An 18,654-nucleotide genomic window follows, 5' to 3' on the forward strand; every position below is an offset into this window, starting at 1 on the left:
ACTGTAGGTATGGCATCGAAGGGTGCTCTTGTGGTCCATGGACTTGTTATATTATTCTTTTTGACCGGACTTTACGATGTTTTACTGAATGTGGAAGAGAATGCATGTGAGATGTCATATATGTTTGAGCATCCCGAATACAAACAGGTATATTTTTCTGTTGATTAGTCTTTTAAACTTGTTTTCATGAAGTAGAAAATCTAATTATAACTCGACCACTTCTGATCAAAATTAATTCAAATTTGTTATGCTCAACTAATATTATGACCTTGAATTGTTCATGTATGCCATTTGGATTTAAAATATTCTGAGGTTAAACAAGATATGCATGTTGTGTGCAAATCGCACAACTACGGTATGTCTTTGGCCTATGTCTCACTCCTAAGTCTGATGCCTCTGCATTTTGTGACCAAGGTATATTTGGCAACTTTTGACATAAATTGTGTAAAATTTCAATCAGATCTAAAAATTCGTAACTAATAAATTATGTCCCAAAAACAATCATCTGCTGACTGCTGTCATATTGTTTGACTATAATGATTTTGACTTTTCAGATTCCAATGGACAACGATATAACAACCAAATACCCAAGATATGGTTTATATTTGTATGGTGAAGGACAATATTTCAAGGTGGTCTCTCAGTTGCATCTGGAAGGAATACCGGTCCTGTATATACCTGGGAATGGTGGAAGCAAAAATCAAGTAAGTTCTCTTCATTGCTGACTTGACGATAATGTTTATGGTTCTACATGTTTAAATAAAGTTTGTATTTTCAGATTAGTTGAGAGATTACAATCTGCTTCAGTGAAATTCAGTAATCATGAAAATTGGAGACAGATTTTTGCAAGGAAAGCAGTAATATATTGTAAAGTACAGGTTCGTCGCAGTGACAGTACAGATACAGTTAATATGTTACTTGTGTTGAATGATCGAAAAATAGAATATTATATACTGAAACAGTTAAGATATGAGTCCTCCCCCCCCCCCCCCCCAGGATATTACGGATATTGTTTGACTGGCGATGGGGCTTTATGTTTTGAACTCGCCGAAGTACAGGAGACTGAAGAAAGCAGTTTGAAAAAGTGATACAAAGATTTAGACACAATTTAGTTAAAAGGTCAGTTTGGTTTTATGTTTTCATTGTCAAAATAAAGAAAATTATTCAGTTTGAGGCTTCAGTAATAAAAAGTGAGAATAAGAAAGAATATTTTACTTCAAATTTGACTGTTTTTGAATAATTGTTAAATGAATACTTTATTGAGAGTGTAATAGAATATTGGGTACTCCTGTAGTATGCGAACTAAGATGGCGGGCACCGGAACGTAGTATGTGTACCAGGCTAGAGTTAGGCCATAATTTTATTCCAATTGCCCTTATTTTAGTTCTATTACGAGTTCAGGGACTAGCCAAGTGACTCCTGTAGTATTTGTACCTGAAATTATGGACTAACCCTAATTTTGTTCACATACTACAGGAGTAGCAAATATTTTGTATCGAGTCTTTCCCTCCCTTAATTTAGTTCTTTTTTATACATCACTTTTTCACATCTTTCACTCTGTGCTCATGTACCCCCGATATCTATGGGATTACAACTTTTGGAGGATCTGAATCTTTTCATTTCAGCATTTCTCAATCAATTTATCACATCTTGGGTAAGGTGGTGAATTTGGTAATAGAAGCTTAGATGTGTAACCTACAGTGCCAACATAGTTACCGTAATTCCAGTAAATTTTCTAAAGAATGGTTACAAATAAACATACCATTTTGTGGAAAAAAATTGTCATTCATCATTTAATAATTTTATTGTTATTGGTTTGGTAATTTAGTGGATTCTATTCATTCGTATTAAATTATATTGTTCTCTGTATTTTGTAACATTAAAGCATGATCTTCCTTTCAGTGTAGATCAGTAGCCTCCTTTCTTCTAAGAAAAGCAGAGGATAGAAAATGGGATCCTCATTTCAATGTTTTCACTGTTGATTTAAACGAAGAATTTGTGGCTTTTTATGGCGGTACATTGATGGACCAAGTGAGTTATATAGATATGCATTATGATGAAATGGAATAGCATATCGACTATCAAGCTTAGTGATTTTGATTGTGGTCACTACTCACTGGCCATGTATTGGATTAGTAAATATCAACTACGATTTGGTTTTGTTTAGAAAATATACAGTATAGTGTATACGATTTTACAGTATATCAATTTGATTGTCTATCAAATGATTGTCTTTTGGCTTGTTAAAAATCTGAGTTGTGTTTGAACTACAGTTGAATAGATGAAATTTTCTTATTGTAAAGAGTTTACAAACTAAATCTTATTTTTAGGCCAATTTTGTCCATCACAGCATCAAAACAATATTGAAGTTATACGAAAGTTCGGAAAACATCAAAACCAAACCAAAATCTATAATTTTGGTTGGACATTCAATGGGTGGGATGATTGCACGTGGAGTTTTCACTTTACCAGATTTTGACTCATCTACTGTCAATACGATTTACACACTTGCTACTCCGCATGTCCACCCTGTTTTCAGTCTTGATTCTCACATTGCTAATTTTTATCAGTCAGTAAACTTGTTCTGGAAAGAAAATTGTGAATCTCTCAAGGTTTGTACAGTATTATCATTTAATGCCTGATAGTGTTATATAATTGTTTTCGCATCGATTTAATTCATATTTGCCTTCGCAGTTAAATAGCTGACCAGTACGCATTAGTACCGGTATATCTAATAGGATGGGATTTACGGTACATATTTATCCTGGGGCAGAGGAAAGCCGATGAGAAAGCTTAATCATTATATAGTAAACCATGGCCTATCGTCCGGTTACTAGTCCATGTCGGGTATGGGATTAGTCAGCCAGTTTTCGCAAGCATGAACTTGATGGTGGAGGAAGCCGCAACCAGCAGTTACATGCACCACCCTATGGCGGTGAGGCGTACAGCAATCCTCTCGCACATAACCATCCCTGCATGACATTCAAACCTGCTTCCGCGCAGGGTAATCACTAATCAGAGATGCGTGATCTGATCAATACACCCAAGTCTAGGGAGTCAAATTGATATTGGTCGATTGATAGGCACAATTGCAGGCACATCAGCACTAAAAATATTGTGCGGTTGCTGATTTGGCTATGAAGTAAGCCTGGATTGAAAATAAAAAATGTTAACATTTCAGGATGTTACAATATTCTCCGTATCAGGAGGTGACAGAGACTTTCAAGTTCATGGAGCAGCTACAAGATTGTCTGCTTGTTCTAATTATTCACTGTCAACTGTCACTACTGCTGTTCCGAGGTTTTACAGTTTTCTTTTTGTATAAGGTTTTTTTTAAAGAAATTTCCTCAAAGCAAGGTCATGCACACTCACTCAGAAATAATGGAAATTTATTTGTAAGCGAAGTTAGAAACAACCACTAAGTGCCATGGGCTACTTAGACTATATTCATTGTAGTGTTGCTTTATGTGTTATTGAATACTGATTGATATCATCAGTTTTGAATCTGCTTCAAACCAGAATATTTAATCTACCATAGCTACATTTCAAAATTCAATAACACATAATGTTGTCAATGTTGATTGTATCAATTTATGAATGATAGGTACCATGATAACCTTTAGTTTGTTTCCTGAACTTGTGAAAATATTGTAGTACCTATAGTTGATATGCTTAATGTTGGTAATGGGCTCAAGTGATTTCAACTCTATCCTAATATACACTATACACTGTAAAAGCAATTTTGATTTTCACATATGGATATTGGTTTACTTATTGGTTATACTATATCAGCAGAATCCCCATTTTTATAGAATTTCCATTTCACAGTTGGTAGCATGTTTTTGCCAATAATTGCATACATCCGGTGAAGTTAAATGACAAGTAGCCTATATTTGAATTTAATGTGTCAGGATAGAGAATTAGAAGTTACCACATTATTTCTAAGTCATCTAGCTTTTCTGAAACTGTTGCTGTTTAATAAAATGCAAGTCTCGTGAACTCAAAAGCACAGATTTGTATCTGTATTGCTTAATGAAGCTCAGTGATTATGTTTTCGTAGTCCTTATTTTGTCATAAATATCCAATCATGTGTTTGTTTTCAGGGCATGGGTATCAGCTGATCATCAATGTGCTGTATGGTGTAAACAAATTGTTTTAGCTATAACAAGATCTTTCTTTGACATGGTTGATCCAGACACTAAGCAGATCAGTTATGACCCCAGTGTCCGTTATAAAGCTGTTAAATATCACTTCAAACATAATTCAAATTTACCGAGAGCTCTTACATCAGCGAAGAATTTTAAAGTGAAACTCTACACTTCACATGCTATGATACCAACCACTGAGATTTACTGGACTTCTGCTACCAGAAAAATTGGTGAAGAGGTGACATATTATTTATATGATTTAAAAACTATGCAAAATAAAGGAAAATCATATATTGTTGTAAAGACAACTACCAAATCTGAAAGATGGATACTTGCATGTGCTGAACCAAATTGTCAACAAGCAACAGACATTTCACCAGAAGCATATCTGACACCAAAATTCAAAGTTGCCAAAATAAATATCACTAAAATGCTTCACCGTGGATTCTCACAGTTTATTATTAAAACACCGAAACATACTAACACATGTGGACAGGTGGATGCAAATTTCATCAGTTCAGAAGATTTATTGATAAACTACACAGTTACTCATATTTTTTCGAACTTATGGACACTCAATCAAGGGTATACTATGAATATCACTGTCGGACAAACTCCTGGAAAATTCTATCATAAAATCAAGCTGAATGGTCTGTACAGTATTTTTCATGCTTACAAATTCACCCTAATACCCAACAGTAAAACAGCGAAGCCGGCTTTACTTGAAGTTCAATCATCTGACCAATCTTCCTTCACATACGCTGAAAATGAAAATATTACTGTTAAATTACATAACACAGAGGAAAATGAGCTTCCAACTCTTCATGTTTACACGGATGGATCAACGGAATATAAAATCAGAGTGAAGGTTCAATTTGTGCAACTGTTAGGGCAAATACTCAGATTCCATGGTTCTGTTTTGCCAACAATGTTTGCCTTGAATGCAATGCTTGCAATTAGCTATCAGTTAAAAATTCTTTTATCCGAAGGAAAGTGCCTTTCAACTACAGAAGCTCATGGTATATCAGCTAAACCATACAAAATACAACCCTTTGTTAATTTAGTGAAGAAATTGTATACCTATGAATGGTTTTATGTTGCATGGCATAATCTTGGTCTTCCCGTACCAGATGCATTTAGAATGGACAATGAATTTGCAATATGGTTTGCATTGATGCCGCTAGTTACGTTCTTGTTTGGTGCAGAGCTATATGCTATCATACTTCTAATGCAAACTAAAGTTATTAAATTTTTTGGAAATCAATTCTACCGATCTACGAAACTGTCATCTATTGAGGATTGGAGGCCAACCATAGTTTCTTCAACTGCACATTCTGTTGTTTTGGCAATCTTAGGGGCTCAGTGCAGTGGTTTTGCATTTGCTTATATATTATTATTGAATTTTGTTGATCTTTGTGCCTTTTCTTCTATACCATCTGTCAAACCAAGTAAAGAAACTCAGAAAGCGGAAAATGGAAATTTGAAAAAATCTGAAGATAATGGAGTAACTGATGCAAAAAAAGCAAACGAAATCCATGAATTGGTCGAGTTGGATTCTAGAGCAACCAATTTTAATTTAAAGTTGTCGATGCATCAAATGTGGTTGATTCTTACTCTGCTATCAACACCGACTATTGTTGCTTGGATCAAGGGATACAGGTATGACTTTACTACTTAAATTTGTTTGTGGATGTATATATATAAGATAAGTTTATGACTAGAATCAATTTAGTGAATATTTTGTTGAAGTTGCACTGGTTTGCTATGATTGATACATATTAATATTATCGTGTAACATGACAACTCTCTGATCTTGGTATACAGGCTCTTTACCAACTAGACATAGAAAAATTTGTTGTGAATAATAAAATTTTATCAAATAAAGGTAATACTACTTGCAACCTAACCTGTGATGTCCCTGACTCTATGGCCTCTAATGATGTAACATATACACAATCAGAGACATAGACTCGACTATCAACTCGTTAACCTTTGATTACATTTGACTGTGGGAAGTTGGAATCAACAACTCACACGAGACCTAAATTCCAACTTTATTTCTTTCAGCATCGATGCCGAAACACAATTTCAAAAAATTCTGAGTTTGTAAATGCAGTGCGGTTGTGTCTTTTCTTCTCTTTTTTATCTTAATATGCCTATTTTTTTCTTTAGCTCCAGAGCAGGGGATCCAATGCTGGCATCTATGATATTTGGATCGATTCTCTTTCTACTTCATAGACAACAAGATGCTTCACTACTACCGTCATTATCTAGAAAAATAGTTTGTAGGTTTCTGTACCCTGTAACTATTCTAGCTTCAATGGTTTGTCTTCATTCTATTCACAGGTTGCCTTACTTTCTTTTATCTTTCATGTCAATTTATGTTGCTATGCAGTATGTTGGAAAAGAGACTTAGTTTCAATTTAAAACCTCAAGCTTGAAATTTTAAAATGGCTTACACCATCTCTACTCCATTTTGACAACTAGATCAATATCTATTACAATACACCATATTTTATAGAAATATTACAATAAATCAATATGCTCAATGAAACTAACTAAATCAATTTTTTCATCATTCTTGTTCGAGCCCATTGTTTATTATGATGAAGATCTAAAAGATCTTTGAATTTCTATAATATTGTATTGTGAATATTTACAAGTGGTTTCATTTTAAGAGATCCAACCAAATCATTACAAAATAAGCGTATCATTTAGTACAAAATTAGGAATTATTGAAGAATTCAATTTATTACAATGTTTTATTTATTTTTAAAAAAATTCAACTTTTTTTTTAAATTAGATTTCAAAATGATTTTTGTGAAAATAATCCCCATTTTGTCAGAGAATTTTGGGTTTATCTTTTTTGTAACAAAATTAAGCACTTTCAAAATCAAGATATGAGATGTGAGTGAATTTAATAGTAAAAATTTCTAATGCCAAAGTATTTAATGTTTTTAAATCCCATCTACTTCTCTCTTATTATGAAGTACCAAAAATAATCTAATACCTTCTATCACTTTATTGTATATCATGAACATAATATTAAAATCAAATCATCCTATTTAATTAGTATTATGTGCTATATTTTCATTTTTTATAACTTGAAGCATGATTTTGAAGTAGGTAGTTGATTTATGAACAGAAATGCACTTTTTGATTTTGTAGCAATGGCTAGTCTTATATGAAATGTCCTTCTATTAGTGAACCATTCTTGGGTTTAAGACCTGTTTCATTTTTATACGGAAAAGTTTTTTTTTTAAAAGCCGTTTTTTTGCCACAAAACGGCACCAAATAAATGATTTTTTCTACTGAACTAAAATGACCATGCTTAAAATACCCTGTGACTTAGAACATACATCCCAAATGGTTTATTAAATTTGAATGCTGTATAAAAACAAAATTTATTTTACTTAGTAATATGCGAGGTGTGTTACCAACTTTTATAACACTGTAATTGAAGTGAATCTGTAACTGTAACTTGTGGAACTTTGGTATAAATTGTCCGATTTGATACTCCTGTGCTTTTTCAATAGGATTTTATATATATAAAAAAAGTGGTTTGAAATCTTTTGGGGCTTCGTACATGTCATATCACAAGCCTGGCAATGATTACATTTTCTGTGAGATGTTGCACGTACCATGACTAGTCATTGTTTGCGGTAGGATGTTCTAAACCTTTATAATATGATAATCCATGTTTATTCCAATGATTTTTGATACTTTTTTCTCTATGCATTAATTATTTTAATTAACAATTCTGCTGTAATCATTTTTGCAAAATTAAGGTAATCATTAATTAAGGTAAACTGTTTCACAATGTAGTATTCTTTGATAGCACGAATAAAATGACACATCTTCATGGTGATTTGATTTAGAAATGCAGGATGGGCTCCAAAAACATTACGTCCTGATTATCCTCTCTTAGGCTTTTTTCTTGCGGTACACCATAACCTAACTGTTGGCAAACTTAAATTCTTCTAGTTTGTAAATGGCGTACTGAATAAAAACAGAGAAGCCTTTGTAAACTTTTATTTATTTTTAGTCCTCTGCTATCGACCAAATTTTTGTAGACTGTGGTGTGTGATAGAATGGGAAATTTCGACTAGAATGTAGATATTAATTTCTTCGTTTTTCAATCTTTGCAGTCGGATACCACTGATCTCCTCATATTTATAAAAAAAATCAGCTTTCAATGAAACGATTTCGTGTACGGTTCAATTTAGGTTGTATGTCTTGACCTAGATGGAAATCTAGACCTAGATGGAATTGATTGACGATTTTGAGGGCAGAATATAATTCTTCCTCCGCCGCGTCGGGATTTATGAAACCTTTTGACAGTGGTAGGATTCAGGGGATTCGCTCGAACCCGTTATTTTTTGTTGTTGTTTCATACGTTAGCAGCAGTGGGCAAGGTTTTGGGGACCAGGGGCCAAAAATTTTGCCCACCTAGATCGACGGGCCATGGAAGTGACATTTTATGAACAATATTTGCGGTGTTATAGAAGCAAAAGTGGAAAACGATAAGCTTCGTGCCAAAACTAAATTTAATTGCAATCTCAACAAATTCCTGAGCTGTTTTTTTTAGCTTAAACGAACTGCATTAGGGGGCTAAACGCATCGTAGCTGACAATATTCATAGCGATGTAGTTGGCGTTTCAAAAAATATGTAATTGATATACGATTGTAATGCAGCCTACGCAGGAATACATACATTTTCTGGTATGACAGAATGAGATGACCTGTTATTAATGAGTTCGATACAAAATTTCTACCACTTCCCATTTAAAAACGCGATTTGAGTATCAAAAGTGTAGGCAACTGATTACAAATCCTTTTTTTCTTGCCCCCGTTATATTAATATAATTATATAAAATTATCAAGGATGTGTTACATAAGCTGTAGTCGCGCATCTGATGAATCACACCCATTCAATAGAGACGCTATTTAATATGTTTATTTTATAACTCCTTATTTTGATGCGTTGTTTATTTATATAGATTCGATTAACGATTCCTCACTTGTCTGTCCCGAATTATTCAACAAGAATATACAAATGTATTGCATAGAAATAAACTCACGCAAGATTTGTATTGCCGGATACAAGGATGCAGGTAATAAACGGAAAAGATATTATGAAATAAATGATAATCGCGATTTTTACATTGGAACGTTTGGTGAGCTCAAATAGTCTAATCGCATCAATTGGGAAGGGCTCGATCGCCCTAACAACAAAACTTACTATTTTTTATTTTCTAATGTTAATGACTTCCCATATTATACTAAGGGAATAGAGCTAAGCTTATTAATTTGTATATATTATATTTTGTCTGATTTTCAAAGATTATGTTAAGAAGAATGAAGAATTTATTTGGATGTAACATCTTCATATGTTCTATATTGATCATCGCGTTTCTGGGTAACACACATTGATTATATATATATTTAATGTAGGTACTGAAATGTATTTTAACTGTATATATGTACTCTAGTCGTGAATTGGATAAGGTAGACATCGATCAATTTGCATTATAAGGAGGCAAAATTAGCATTCGATTATAGAAAAGAAACTGAAACCATAAACTAGGCAAATGTAATGCGCAACTTTTGCATGTGAAAATCCTTATTTCTCCTTCATTAATTTTAGTTTCCGAGTCACACAGTAGTTCTATGCCCGTCTCCACATACACAAAAAATTGGGACGCAACGAATTTGAAATGGATCGTTCCAGTAGTTTACTGTAAGTTTTTTTTACATCTTACAATATTTAGTTCTATTCCGTTTAACATTTCTGTTCCTTTTAGAGTTAGACGGTTGAATTTCTTTTCCCCCAGTTCCAAAACATTTGAAAAAGTCGGTTCTATGCGGGGATGTGTCAAACTTTTCTGCTTCATGGGGCAAGTTTCTGAAAATGATGCCTCTTATACCGAACTTCAAAAGTAATTTGGGAAATAAATAAATTTTAGATGTTATAAATAATTCTAAATGAATTGAAAGTCAAGTAAGAGTGAAATGGTTGTATTGTTATTCTTTAAATCATCAAACTGAACCACTAATTCACCCCTAAAATGTGGGTTCTATGTATTTTTAAAACCGAAGTAAAAAATAGGAAAATTCTTTTGCCAGTTTTGACAGAATTATGGACTTTTATAATTACGACAGTAGGTCGGTAACTCGAAATTAGGACTTGGAAATCGAAACATAATCGGTTTCCAATACAAACAACTAACTACAAATTCGAACCCGTGTGCATATATATATATGTGTATATGTGTATATGATATAATTATTTTTGATATTTGTATTCTTTTGATTGATTTTGATCCAACTTAGATTAATGATGACTAAAGAGTGGAAAGCTTAATCATCATGTCCGTCTGGTATAATTTGTTTACTATATAAAACTCGCATTGGGGTTCTTAAGCTTGAACATTATGTTTTTTAAACTATTATCGAACGCGAAGTGTACATATATATATCGATTTAATAAAGTGCATTGTTGTAGGGTGATAGTTGTTGTCGGGTATAATCGCTTTTTTCGAATCAATCGTAAATTTTCATTACTCGAAGATGTCCCACTACTGTGGTATAACTAATATAAGGGTTTTTAATTCTTTTTTATTACTATAATACATATTTATGGACTTATCATAAACTCAAATTGTACGAAAGCAGGTTCTTGCGCATACCACTAGCTACGTATCTCATAATGATTCAACAACTAAAGTTTTTTTTTGCATTTAAAGAAAAAAGCTGAGAACCACTGCTCTAAGGGGACACTCTTCCAGTATTCCTGTACCAATGCGCGATCTTCGTGTCCATGTATTTGAGTATTGCTCTTTATGTATATGATATGTATATCGTTATTAAAACTACAAACAAATTTCAGCTTCTACCAACTTTCCTATTCAACACGGATTATTATTTCAAGGAATAGTTGATGAATTAGCAGCAATTACATGCATAGACCTTCAATTAAGAACGGTGGAACCAACTGGAGAAAATTATTTACTTTTAAATGAATTTGTTGGTAGTACTCTATGCGAGTAAGTTTGTATTATATAATCAGATTTTATTCCCACATTTAATCTAGTGCTAAAATCAGTTTTTGAATTGAACAGTTATGATAGAATTCAATGACGCTGTTACGAATTTATTACCCAAACGCTCACAGACACTACTAAATCGTTTGCTTCGTTTTACGCTGCACGATTGTGAATGCTAGTTCTAGTACTATATATTTGCTAAGTGCTATAGTTGACGATAGGCCTATTTTTAAATTTGCTTAATTTCAAAAATGCCTCAAACTGTATATATCGCTTCGTTTAATTAAGGCCGGAATACTTTGGGAGAAGGTTCACCGGAAAAAACGATGTTAAATGGGGCAGTCAATGCACTGAATTACAAGTTCGAAGAATCTTTTACGCCCATTTGGGGATGTACTATGAACATCAAAGAAGCGATAGAAGCTCGCATGTGGTTTTTAATCCATCTGGGGCATGTAAGTGAATTATATTGAGACGATTTTTCAGCAGTAACAAAATTTACAACGGTTTAGATTTCCATATTCCATATATATATAATGCTTGTCATAGAATAATGTGTGAGTGAAATTTATTTAAAAATCATTTATTTGCAGCTGGAAACTTGATTGATGTACCTTTCCGCCCACCTAGTACGTATCATACTCCCTACGATCTTGAATCTTTTATGAGCGTGCCTTCTGTACAAGGAGTAAGCGTTTTTGGTTTGCCTCCTGACGGTTCGTCACAATGTCTAGTATTGCAGGAGAATGGCAACCTATCAGAATTGGACGAATATCATATGCTTCAACTCTACTTCCATCGAGACTGTCCAAGTAAGAAACGTCTTTATATAATTTCTTTTACTACGAAAACACTTGATTTGTATAAAATTACTTCCATATCTTCGCAAGTTTTCGTGTTGTGTGTAGGGTCCCATTTCCCCCAGATTTTCTACACCAACAATCATACTTATTTACATAGTCTAGCATTTGCATATTTATATTTATGTTACATTATCGTATTTTCGCTGAAAGCTAACAAATTCAATCCTCACAGTTGCACTCCCTTGCTCGTCAAACAATCCATGCCAGAACGGTGGAAGTTGTTTTGATAGGAAAGTTTTGCGACCATATTGTGCGTGCACTGAATACTTCACAGGCGATGACTGCGAAACAAGTATGTACAAGTTTGCACAAGATTTCAACCAAACGAAACGTGCCCGGGAACCATGGTATGAGGCGAAAGCAATAGCTAATTATTTTTAAAATGTGGAAATAACAAAACATATAATACTGCATATTAGAGATATACCTTTTATCAACTAATCGAAATGTATCCGGGAACCATGATATGAGGCGAAAGCAATAGCAAATTAGTTTTAAAATGTGGAAATAACAAAACATATAATACTGCATAATTAGAGATATACCTTTTATCAGATATATATATATATATATATAATTATTTTAGTCGTCATAGTAATTTGGATGTGCCTTTTTATTACTTTCTGCTTATAAAGTATAATATACTGCTCATTATTTATGTCGATTGTCGAGTAATACAACACGAGCGTTAAATGCCCCGATGTAACTAATTATAAATAATTCAAGTTGACAAACTGATTATCGGCCTATATGAAAAGTCTAATAACAAAGAGAACGACTTTAGTAAAGCTATAAAATTTTTAAATTGAAGATGCTAAATTTCAAAACTTCGAAGTTTTTTTTCAACTGTCAAATATAACTATATTTTGGAATACAGGAGTGTTTCAATGTCAGTCAGACACGTGTAAAAACAATGGAGTTTGCACAGAGGAAGTTGATGGATCTATTAAATGCAAATGTGTTGGACCGCACACTGGGAAACTCTGCGATATTGGTATGAAACTTTATATTATCTTCATCTTGCTTCCCTCTATCTATGGTACCTTCTAGATCAGTCAGCTTTTGTTTTTAGTTTTTAATCTATCATTACTTATATGCAAAATCTAGATATACACTTTTTCTTCAGACTTGATACATCCAGGATGGATAGACGGAGGTAATGGCCACCAATACAAACTTACCAGTACCGCTTGCAATTGGTATGAAGCAGATCGACAATGCAAACTTGTAGGTGGCGATCTAGCTCATGATGGAGTACGAGATCCAACCACTCTTGAGTACGATTTTGTTTAAATACCTGTTTGTCTGTATATTTGTCTTATGTTAAGAGATTTGTTGATTACAGTAGATTGCCTGACTGGCAAGACGTTTAAACATAATGAGTTATATTTATGTTGATTAGGGAGCATATATATAAACGATGATGAAAGTATGCATTGCTTGTGGGAATTTAGGTAAATTAACAGTACACCAGAACATTGCAATTAGGCTAATAGTTGACTCATTACCATAATACCATAAAGTAAAATACACTATTTCGGACAGGTTTTTGAAGACAAGCTTCTCAGATAATACACTCTGGATTGGATTTTCTACTCATGCAGCAACCTCAGCAAAAAAGTTTCATTGGATTGATCAAGTAAGAACTGCTAGTGTTTAGGGAAAACAAGAGAGTGAATTAGACACGAAAGTCGGTATGCCGAGTTTGTTGAACGATCAGCGGACAAGTGTGACGAATGAAAGTGTTTCCCTACGTCATACAATGTGTTTTCATAAACTAAAAACAGAAATATCGGGTCCCATAGCACTGAAAATAAATAAGGAGAATAGCCTCCTAGCGGCTCAATTTTTTAGTTTATGAAAATACGAAATTCATTGACCTATTAGTTAGTTATTAGGGAGACAAGAAATTTTCCATCAACAAAAATTTAGCAAAGCGATGCGTAAATGTTATTGATAAAAGAATATCTTCGAGTTTACAAACCAGTAACTTCTGTTTTTGATTTGTGACAGATTAATGGCCCCTGGGCAGTTCACATTCCATGGGGAACCGGACAGCCTGTCCTTGGAGACTCGAACCACTGCGTAGCACTGAAAGCACTTTCGACGGGGAGAGCCCTCGCAAATATTAATTGCAACGAAAATGCACTTGGAATATGCGAAAAACCTATTGGTAATGCTATTTTGAATAATATCTCGAAAATACTATTCTTTTTTCTATATAAATATCAAAAAATTAAAATAATAAATGAATTAACACGCATTTTCTCTATTTACACTAATGTAGTAGCATGTGAATTGATGATAAATAACTTGTTCAATTCTTTATAAAGTCGGTTGTGCCGTCCTTCGATTTCGTTGAAAATCCAAATACCCTTTATTTTCAAGGAAATCCGCTAACATACGGAGCTTACAGACCAGGAAATGGGAAGATGTATTTTAAAACACCGGCTCTTTCAACTTTTCGAGTTTCTAGAACGCAGTGTTTGGAGAAAGGAGCGCACTTGGCAGTAACTGGTGCTGCTACAACTTCGATGCTCAAGTGAGAAACTTCCACAAGCTTGTTATATCACACGAATATACGTAGGCCTACAGTACAAATATATGAAAAAACACAATGAGATACTCTCAAATCGGGCGTTGATTTTGTGACAATTTTGATAATAAATGCCGGTGATATTCACAGAAGCAATGGGAATACAAATAATATATAAGCCTATACAGTCCTGTTTAAAAGTTAGCTGCATAACGTGTTACCAAGTTAAATAAGATGAGATAATAAATGAAGCACAACCGGTGTTAGCAAAACGATGTAATTTGCCGACGTTTCGAATTTCTATACAGAAAAACTTCATCAGGGCATGATATGGAAAGGACACAAGTGGATATATATAGAGCAAGAAAAAGAAAAATATGAAAAAAATTATCATGGCGTCAACTTTAATCTAAAAGGATGATGATAAGATAATATGTATAAATAAACAAACTAGCGCAAGTTCATACAAAAAGGGGACTATTTAAACAATGATTTACACAGGCGGGAAAAGTGTGGTTTCTTTGTCATTCATCGAATTCTTCTCTTTATTTATGTGATAAGATTCGAGAAATAGTCTTCTCCTGTATTGAGTTTCTTTTTCTAGTATAGAAGACTATTTCTCGAATCTTATCACATAAATAAAGAGAAGAATTCGATGAATGACAAAGAAACCACACTTTTCCCGCTTGTTTAAATAGCCCATTTTTTGTATGAACTTGCGCTAGTTTGTTTATTTATACATATTATCTTATCATCATCCTTTTATATTAAAGTTGACGCCATGATAATTTTTTTCATAAATTTTCTTTTTCTTTTTATATTCACTTGTGCCCTTTCCATATCATGCCCTGATGAAGTTTTTCTGTATATAAATTCGAAACGCCGGCAAATTACATCGTTTTGCTAACACCGGTTGTGCTTCATTTATTATCAACATGAGTTTACCCGGTGACAATCATGCACTATTTAAATAAGATGAGGTTGCTTATATAGTAGCCTATATTTATGCCTCTCTTAAACCTCGTTTAGTTGAAATATCATCTAGCATAATTGAAGTTTTTATGTTGTAATATTCCAGAGATATAGTGGACAATGTGTTTGGATCTTCCAATAGCTACGTCTTTGTCGGGTACGAGAGTTTCGAAAGTTATGGTCAATACAAGCCAATACTCGGGGTGAGCCCGTCGTTTAAAATAAATTAGCAATACTATAGTATTTAAACTTGTTACAATGTCAAATACAAAGTGGCTACATTTTTATCTTCTGTACTTTTTGCTGTCTGAAATTCTGACGGATAGATATACGACACCAATATTGATTCTAACGTTTTACTTAGGTTAATAGTCTTCCTACGTCTGATCCGCGCTGGGCAGCGAACGAGCCTGTATTCTATAACTCTGCCGCACAGAAACATGTTCGAAAGCAAAATGCAGTTGTAACTTCTGTCGCCTTGAATGGACAACTGAAAACAGTCAACGATAGAGCAACCTTGTCATATGGACTATGTGAAGCGCCAGAGATCGAAGGTATGACACCTTTACATAATTGACCTACTTTAATCATATCTGTCATATCATATCATTTACTCAATAATCATGTTCAATTATGAGGTCTGTTTTAATGTTCAATGTATTCCAGAATGCACTTGCGAAAACGGCGTATGCATTACAGTTGATTCGAGCGGAGCCAAGGGTTGCCAATGTTCACAAGGGTACAAACAAGATAATGGTGGAAATTGCATACGTATGTAGATGTTAAATAACTCTTTGTTAAATTCTGTCGCCCCATTTTTCTATGAAGTCTAGCTGTGTGCTCGCCCACATGTTGATATTCTGGGCGTCGATAAATAGATATCTGAGAGATGCTCGCAAAAGTATTTGTTTTGGCACGGGCTCATGTATAAGGACGGCTTAGGCGTACGTCGGAGCAAGTTTAATTTAATAGTGTATATCGGATTTTTACATATTTATTCGGCAGAAATATGGAAGTCGACAAAGTTCACCAGATTGGATTTGATGTTAATTCACCAGTTATTTTATCTTAGATCAGGGGTCAGCAACCTTTTGTCGCCCGCGGGCCAAAATTAAGGTTGCAAGTCATTGGCGGGCCGCACATATTTTTAGAAAGTTGAAAAACCGAACGGATGGTACTTTTTATAATAAAAATCAAGCAGTGATACATCTCTCGAATAGAATATAGATTTATTTCCTCATCGCATCTCATAAAATTTCATTTGAATATTTTCAGCGCCATTGAACCCTTTGCACTTAGCATCAACTTTTCTGCGTTTTGTTGCCATTTGCTTAATTATAATTAAATTATATAAGTATAAGTATAAGTTTATTTCGACTCCATAATCAGCAAAACAATAAAATGAATGCTAAAAATAAATAAATAAAAACTGATTATGAAATCAGGAGAGCGAACAAAACCTTAGATAAGGTTTAAAACGTACAGAATGTATATAAGATGGAAGGTTTTGCCAAGAAGATGTGGTACGTGTTCACTCACCTAAAATAATTGAAATATTTCACACACGCTCACACGCACCCACACACACAACCATATAGAAGTTATTAAGTAAAGGGAACATGAAAAATTACATACTGGTAGTTAATAAAAAATAAATAAATAAAAATTACTTGCCACACCATATTAATAAATTTATCATGATTACCACTGCCAAATTGATCAATTTTATAAATGGGAGTGAACAGTAAAGATAAACTTTTTTAAAAAAATATATTGTCAAGCTGATTATAGATGGAGTCAAATGCCAAAATGCCCAACCAAAGTTGCCAGAATTGGGTGCATGAAGAGGTGGGCTAGACCACTTCATTGCCCAAACTAGAGCCTATTATTGCCAAATTGTAGTCCAGATTGCAATAAGTATTTAAATCTATCAGTAACTTTATAAGTATGAGTAATTATAATTAATTAAGGTAGAAAGACAGGGTATAGGAATATGTTGGTTGCTGAGGTTATAAGGTTTTTTTTTCATTCTTAGATATTGACTTCTGCAAGGATAAAGGAATTAGGAATAAAGGAATTAGTATTGTTATTTCACAGGATCATTTCTTCATTTAATTATTGCTCATTAATGCTCATTAAACGAGTAATTATGAAATATATAGTTGGTAGGTTATAATATAATTTAGTCTGAAGATTATATTCGTCAAAACGGATGTTTTGTTACTATAATTTAGTGAAGCGTCGCGGGCCGGATTATAGTGCTCCGCGGGCCGTAGGTTGCGACTCCTGTCTTAGATGAATGGAAGATAGCGTAGTACGCATTAACCAACTAACAAGCGGTTATATGGTTCGTCCCTTACGGCAGAGACCTGCAATCCTCTTTCAACTAATTGACATTCACATCCAAAACGTATGTTGTTTAATAGATTTGTTGTGTCAAGTATTCATTTCCCTCGCGTATCAAATAATGGCGACTATGCCTTCTTCCCGTTTTCAGTCAAGAGCAAAAAATGTTTAGCCAATAAGCATCAATATTTTCAATCGACAAAAAGTCTTTTTAAAACTTTGCTTCGTATCACTATCATGGCCGTCTGCTGTCGTTAGTAATTTACCCAAACATTCGAAAGCGACTCTCGATCTAAAATATTTTGATTCGACCCTCGGGTGACGGAAAATGGCCTCACATTAATATTTCGATAACAAAACAGGGCATATGCGAGCTTTCTTTTCAGGCCTGTTGAGGATGTTCAGTCCACAAAATGCTTTACGAGTTTGGTGAAAATAAGATTTGGGCAGTTTGAAAAAACAACAACATATCAGTATCAGTGAAGGCCATGAACTCATTACGCCACATTTCCGATTTATACCTCATTGGCGTACGCAGTTCCTCAAAATATATTCTCTAACCAGTTTTAAATTTTTACAGGTGACTTGCAATGTCAAATCCCCTGAATATAGCTGGCGGAACATGTGGAGAAAATACACAAAAAATACTTTTTATCATTTGTCACCTATGCTAAACGGATATTATTTTGTTGTAGAAGCTACCTATGACAATTATACAGTAACGTTTATGGAAATAAAAAAAA

At 33.8% G+C, this 18,654-nt stretch overlaps 2 protein-coding genes across 2 annotated transcripts; both read left to right on the plus strand.

Moving 5' to 3' along the window:
* The first annotated feature begins 9 nt into the window (after nt 1–9).
* Nucleotides 10–8,010, plus strand: LOC120331696 (GPI inositol-deacylase-like). Its single transcript, XM_039398825.2, has 7 exons — nt 10–147; nt 555–704; nt 1,903–2,031; nt 2,331–2,612; nt 3,182–3,300; nt 4,104–5,807; nt 6,321–8,010. Exons 1-7 carry the CDS (start codon nt 10–12, stop codon nt 6,562–6,564), a joined length of 2,766 nt encoding a protein of 921 aa, XP_039254759.2. The 3' UTR covers nt 6,565–8,010.
* A 1,184-nt stretch (nt 8,011–9,194) lies between these two features.
* On the plus strand, nt 9,195–18,632 carry LOC120331708 (uncharacterized). Its single transcript, XM_078113723.1, has 16 exons — nt 9,195–9,262; nt 9,492–9,567; nt 9,796–9,888; nt 11,038–11,194; nt 11,483–11,649; nt 11,788–12,006; nt 12,230–12,349; nt 12,935–13,051; nt 13,184–13,334; nt 13,603–13,696; nt 14,071–14,230; nt 14,446–14,599; nt 15,672–15,768; nt 15,930–16,119; nt 16,232–16,336; nt 18,492–18,632. The coding sequence occupies exons 1-16, from the start codon at nt 9,257–9,259 to the stop codon at nt 18,515–18,517; spliced, it is 1,932 nt and encodes a 643-aa protein (XP_077969849.1). The 5' UTR covers nt 9,195–9,256; the 3' UTR covers nt 18,518–18,632.
* Nucleotides 18,633–18,654: the final 22 nt, after the last annotated feature.

Source organism: Styela clava, chromosome 6, assembly GCF_964204865.1.
Source record: "Styela clava chromosome 6, kaStyClav1.hap1.2, whole genome shotgun sequence".
Classification (NCBI taxonomy): domain Eukaryota; kingdom Metazoa; phylum Chordata; class Ascidiacea; order Stolidobranchia; family Styelidae; genus Styela; species Styela clava.

Excerpts from the sequence above, each read along its gene's own strand:
- LOC120331708 (XM_078113723.1), top strand. Across the intron at positions 15,769-15,929 it reads AATACAAGCCAATACTCGGG|GTTAATAGTCTTCCTACGTC; the intron begins GTGAGCCCGTCG and ends CGTTTTACTTAG. Across the intron at positions 16,120-16,231 it reads TGAAGCGCCAGAGATCGAAG|AATGCACTTGCGAAAACGGC; the intron begins GTATGACACCTT and ends AATGTATTCCAG.
- LOC120331696 (XM_039398825.2), top strand. The coding sequence starts at position 10 with ATGGCATCGAAGGGTGCTCTTGTGGTCCATGGACTTGTTATATTATTC. Across the intron at positions 148-554 it reads AGCATCCCGAATACAAACAG|ATTCCAATGGACAACGATAT; the intron begins GTATATTTTTCT and ends TTGACTTTTCAG. Across the intron at positions 3,301-4,103 it reads GTCACTACTGCTGTTCCGAG|GGCATGGGTATCAGCTGATC; the intron begins GTTTTACAGTTT and ends GTTTGTTTTCAG.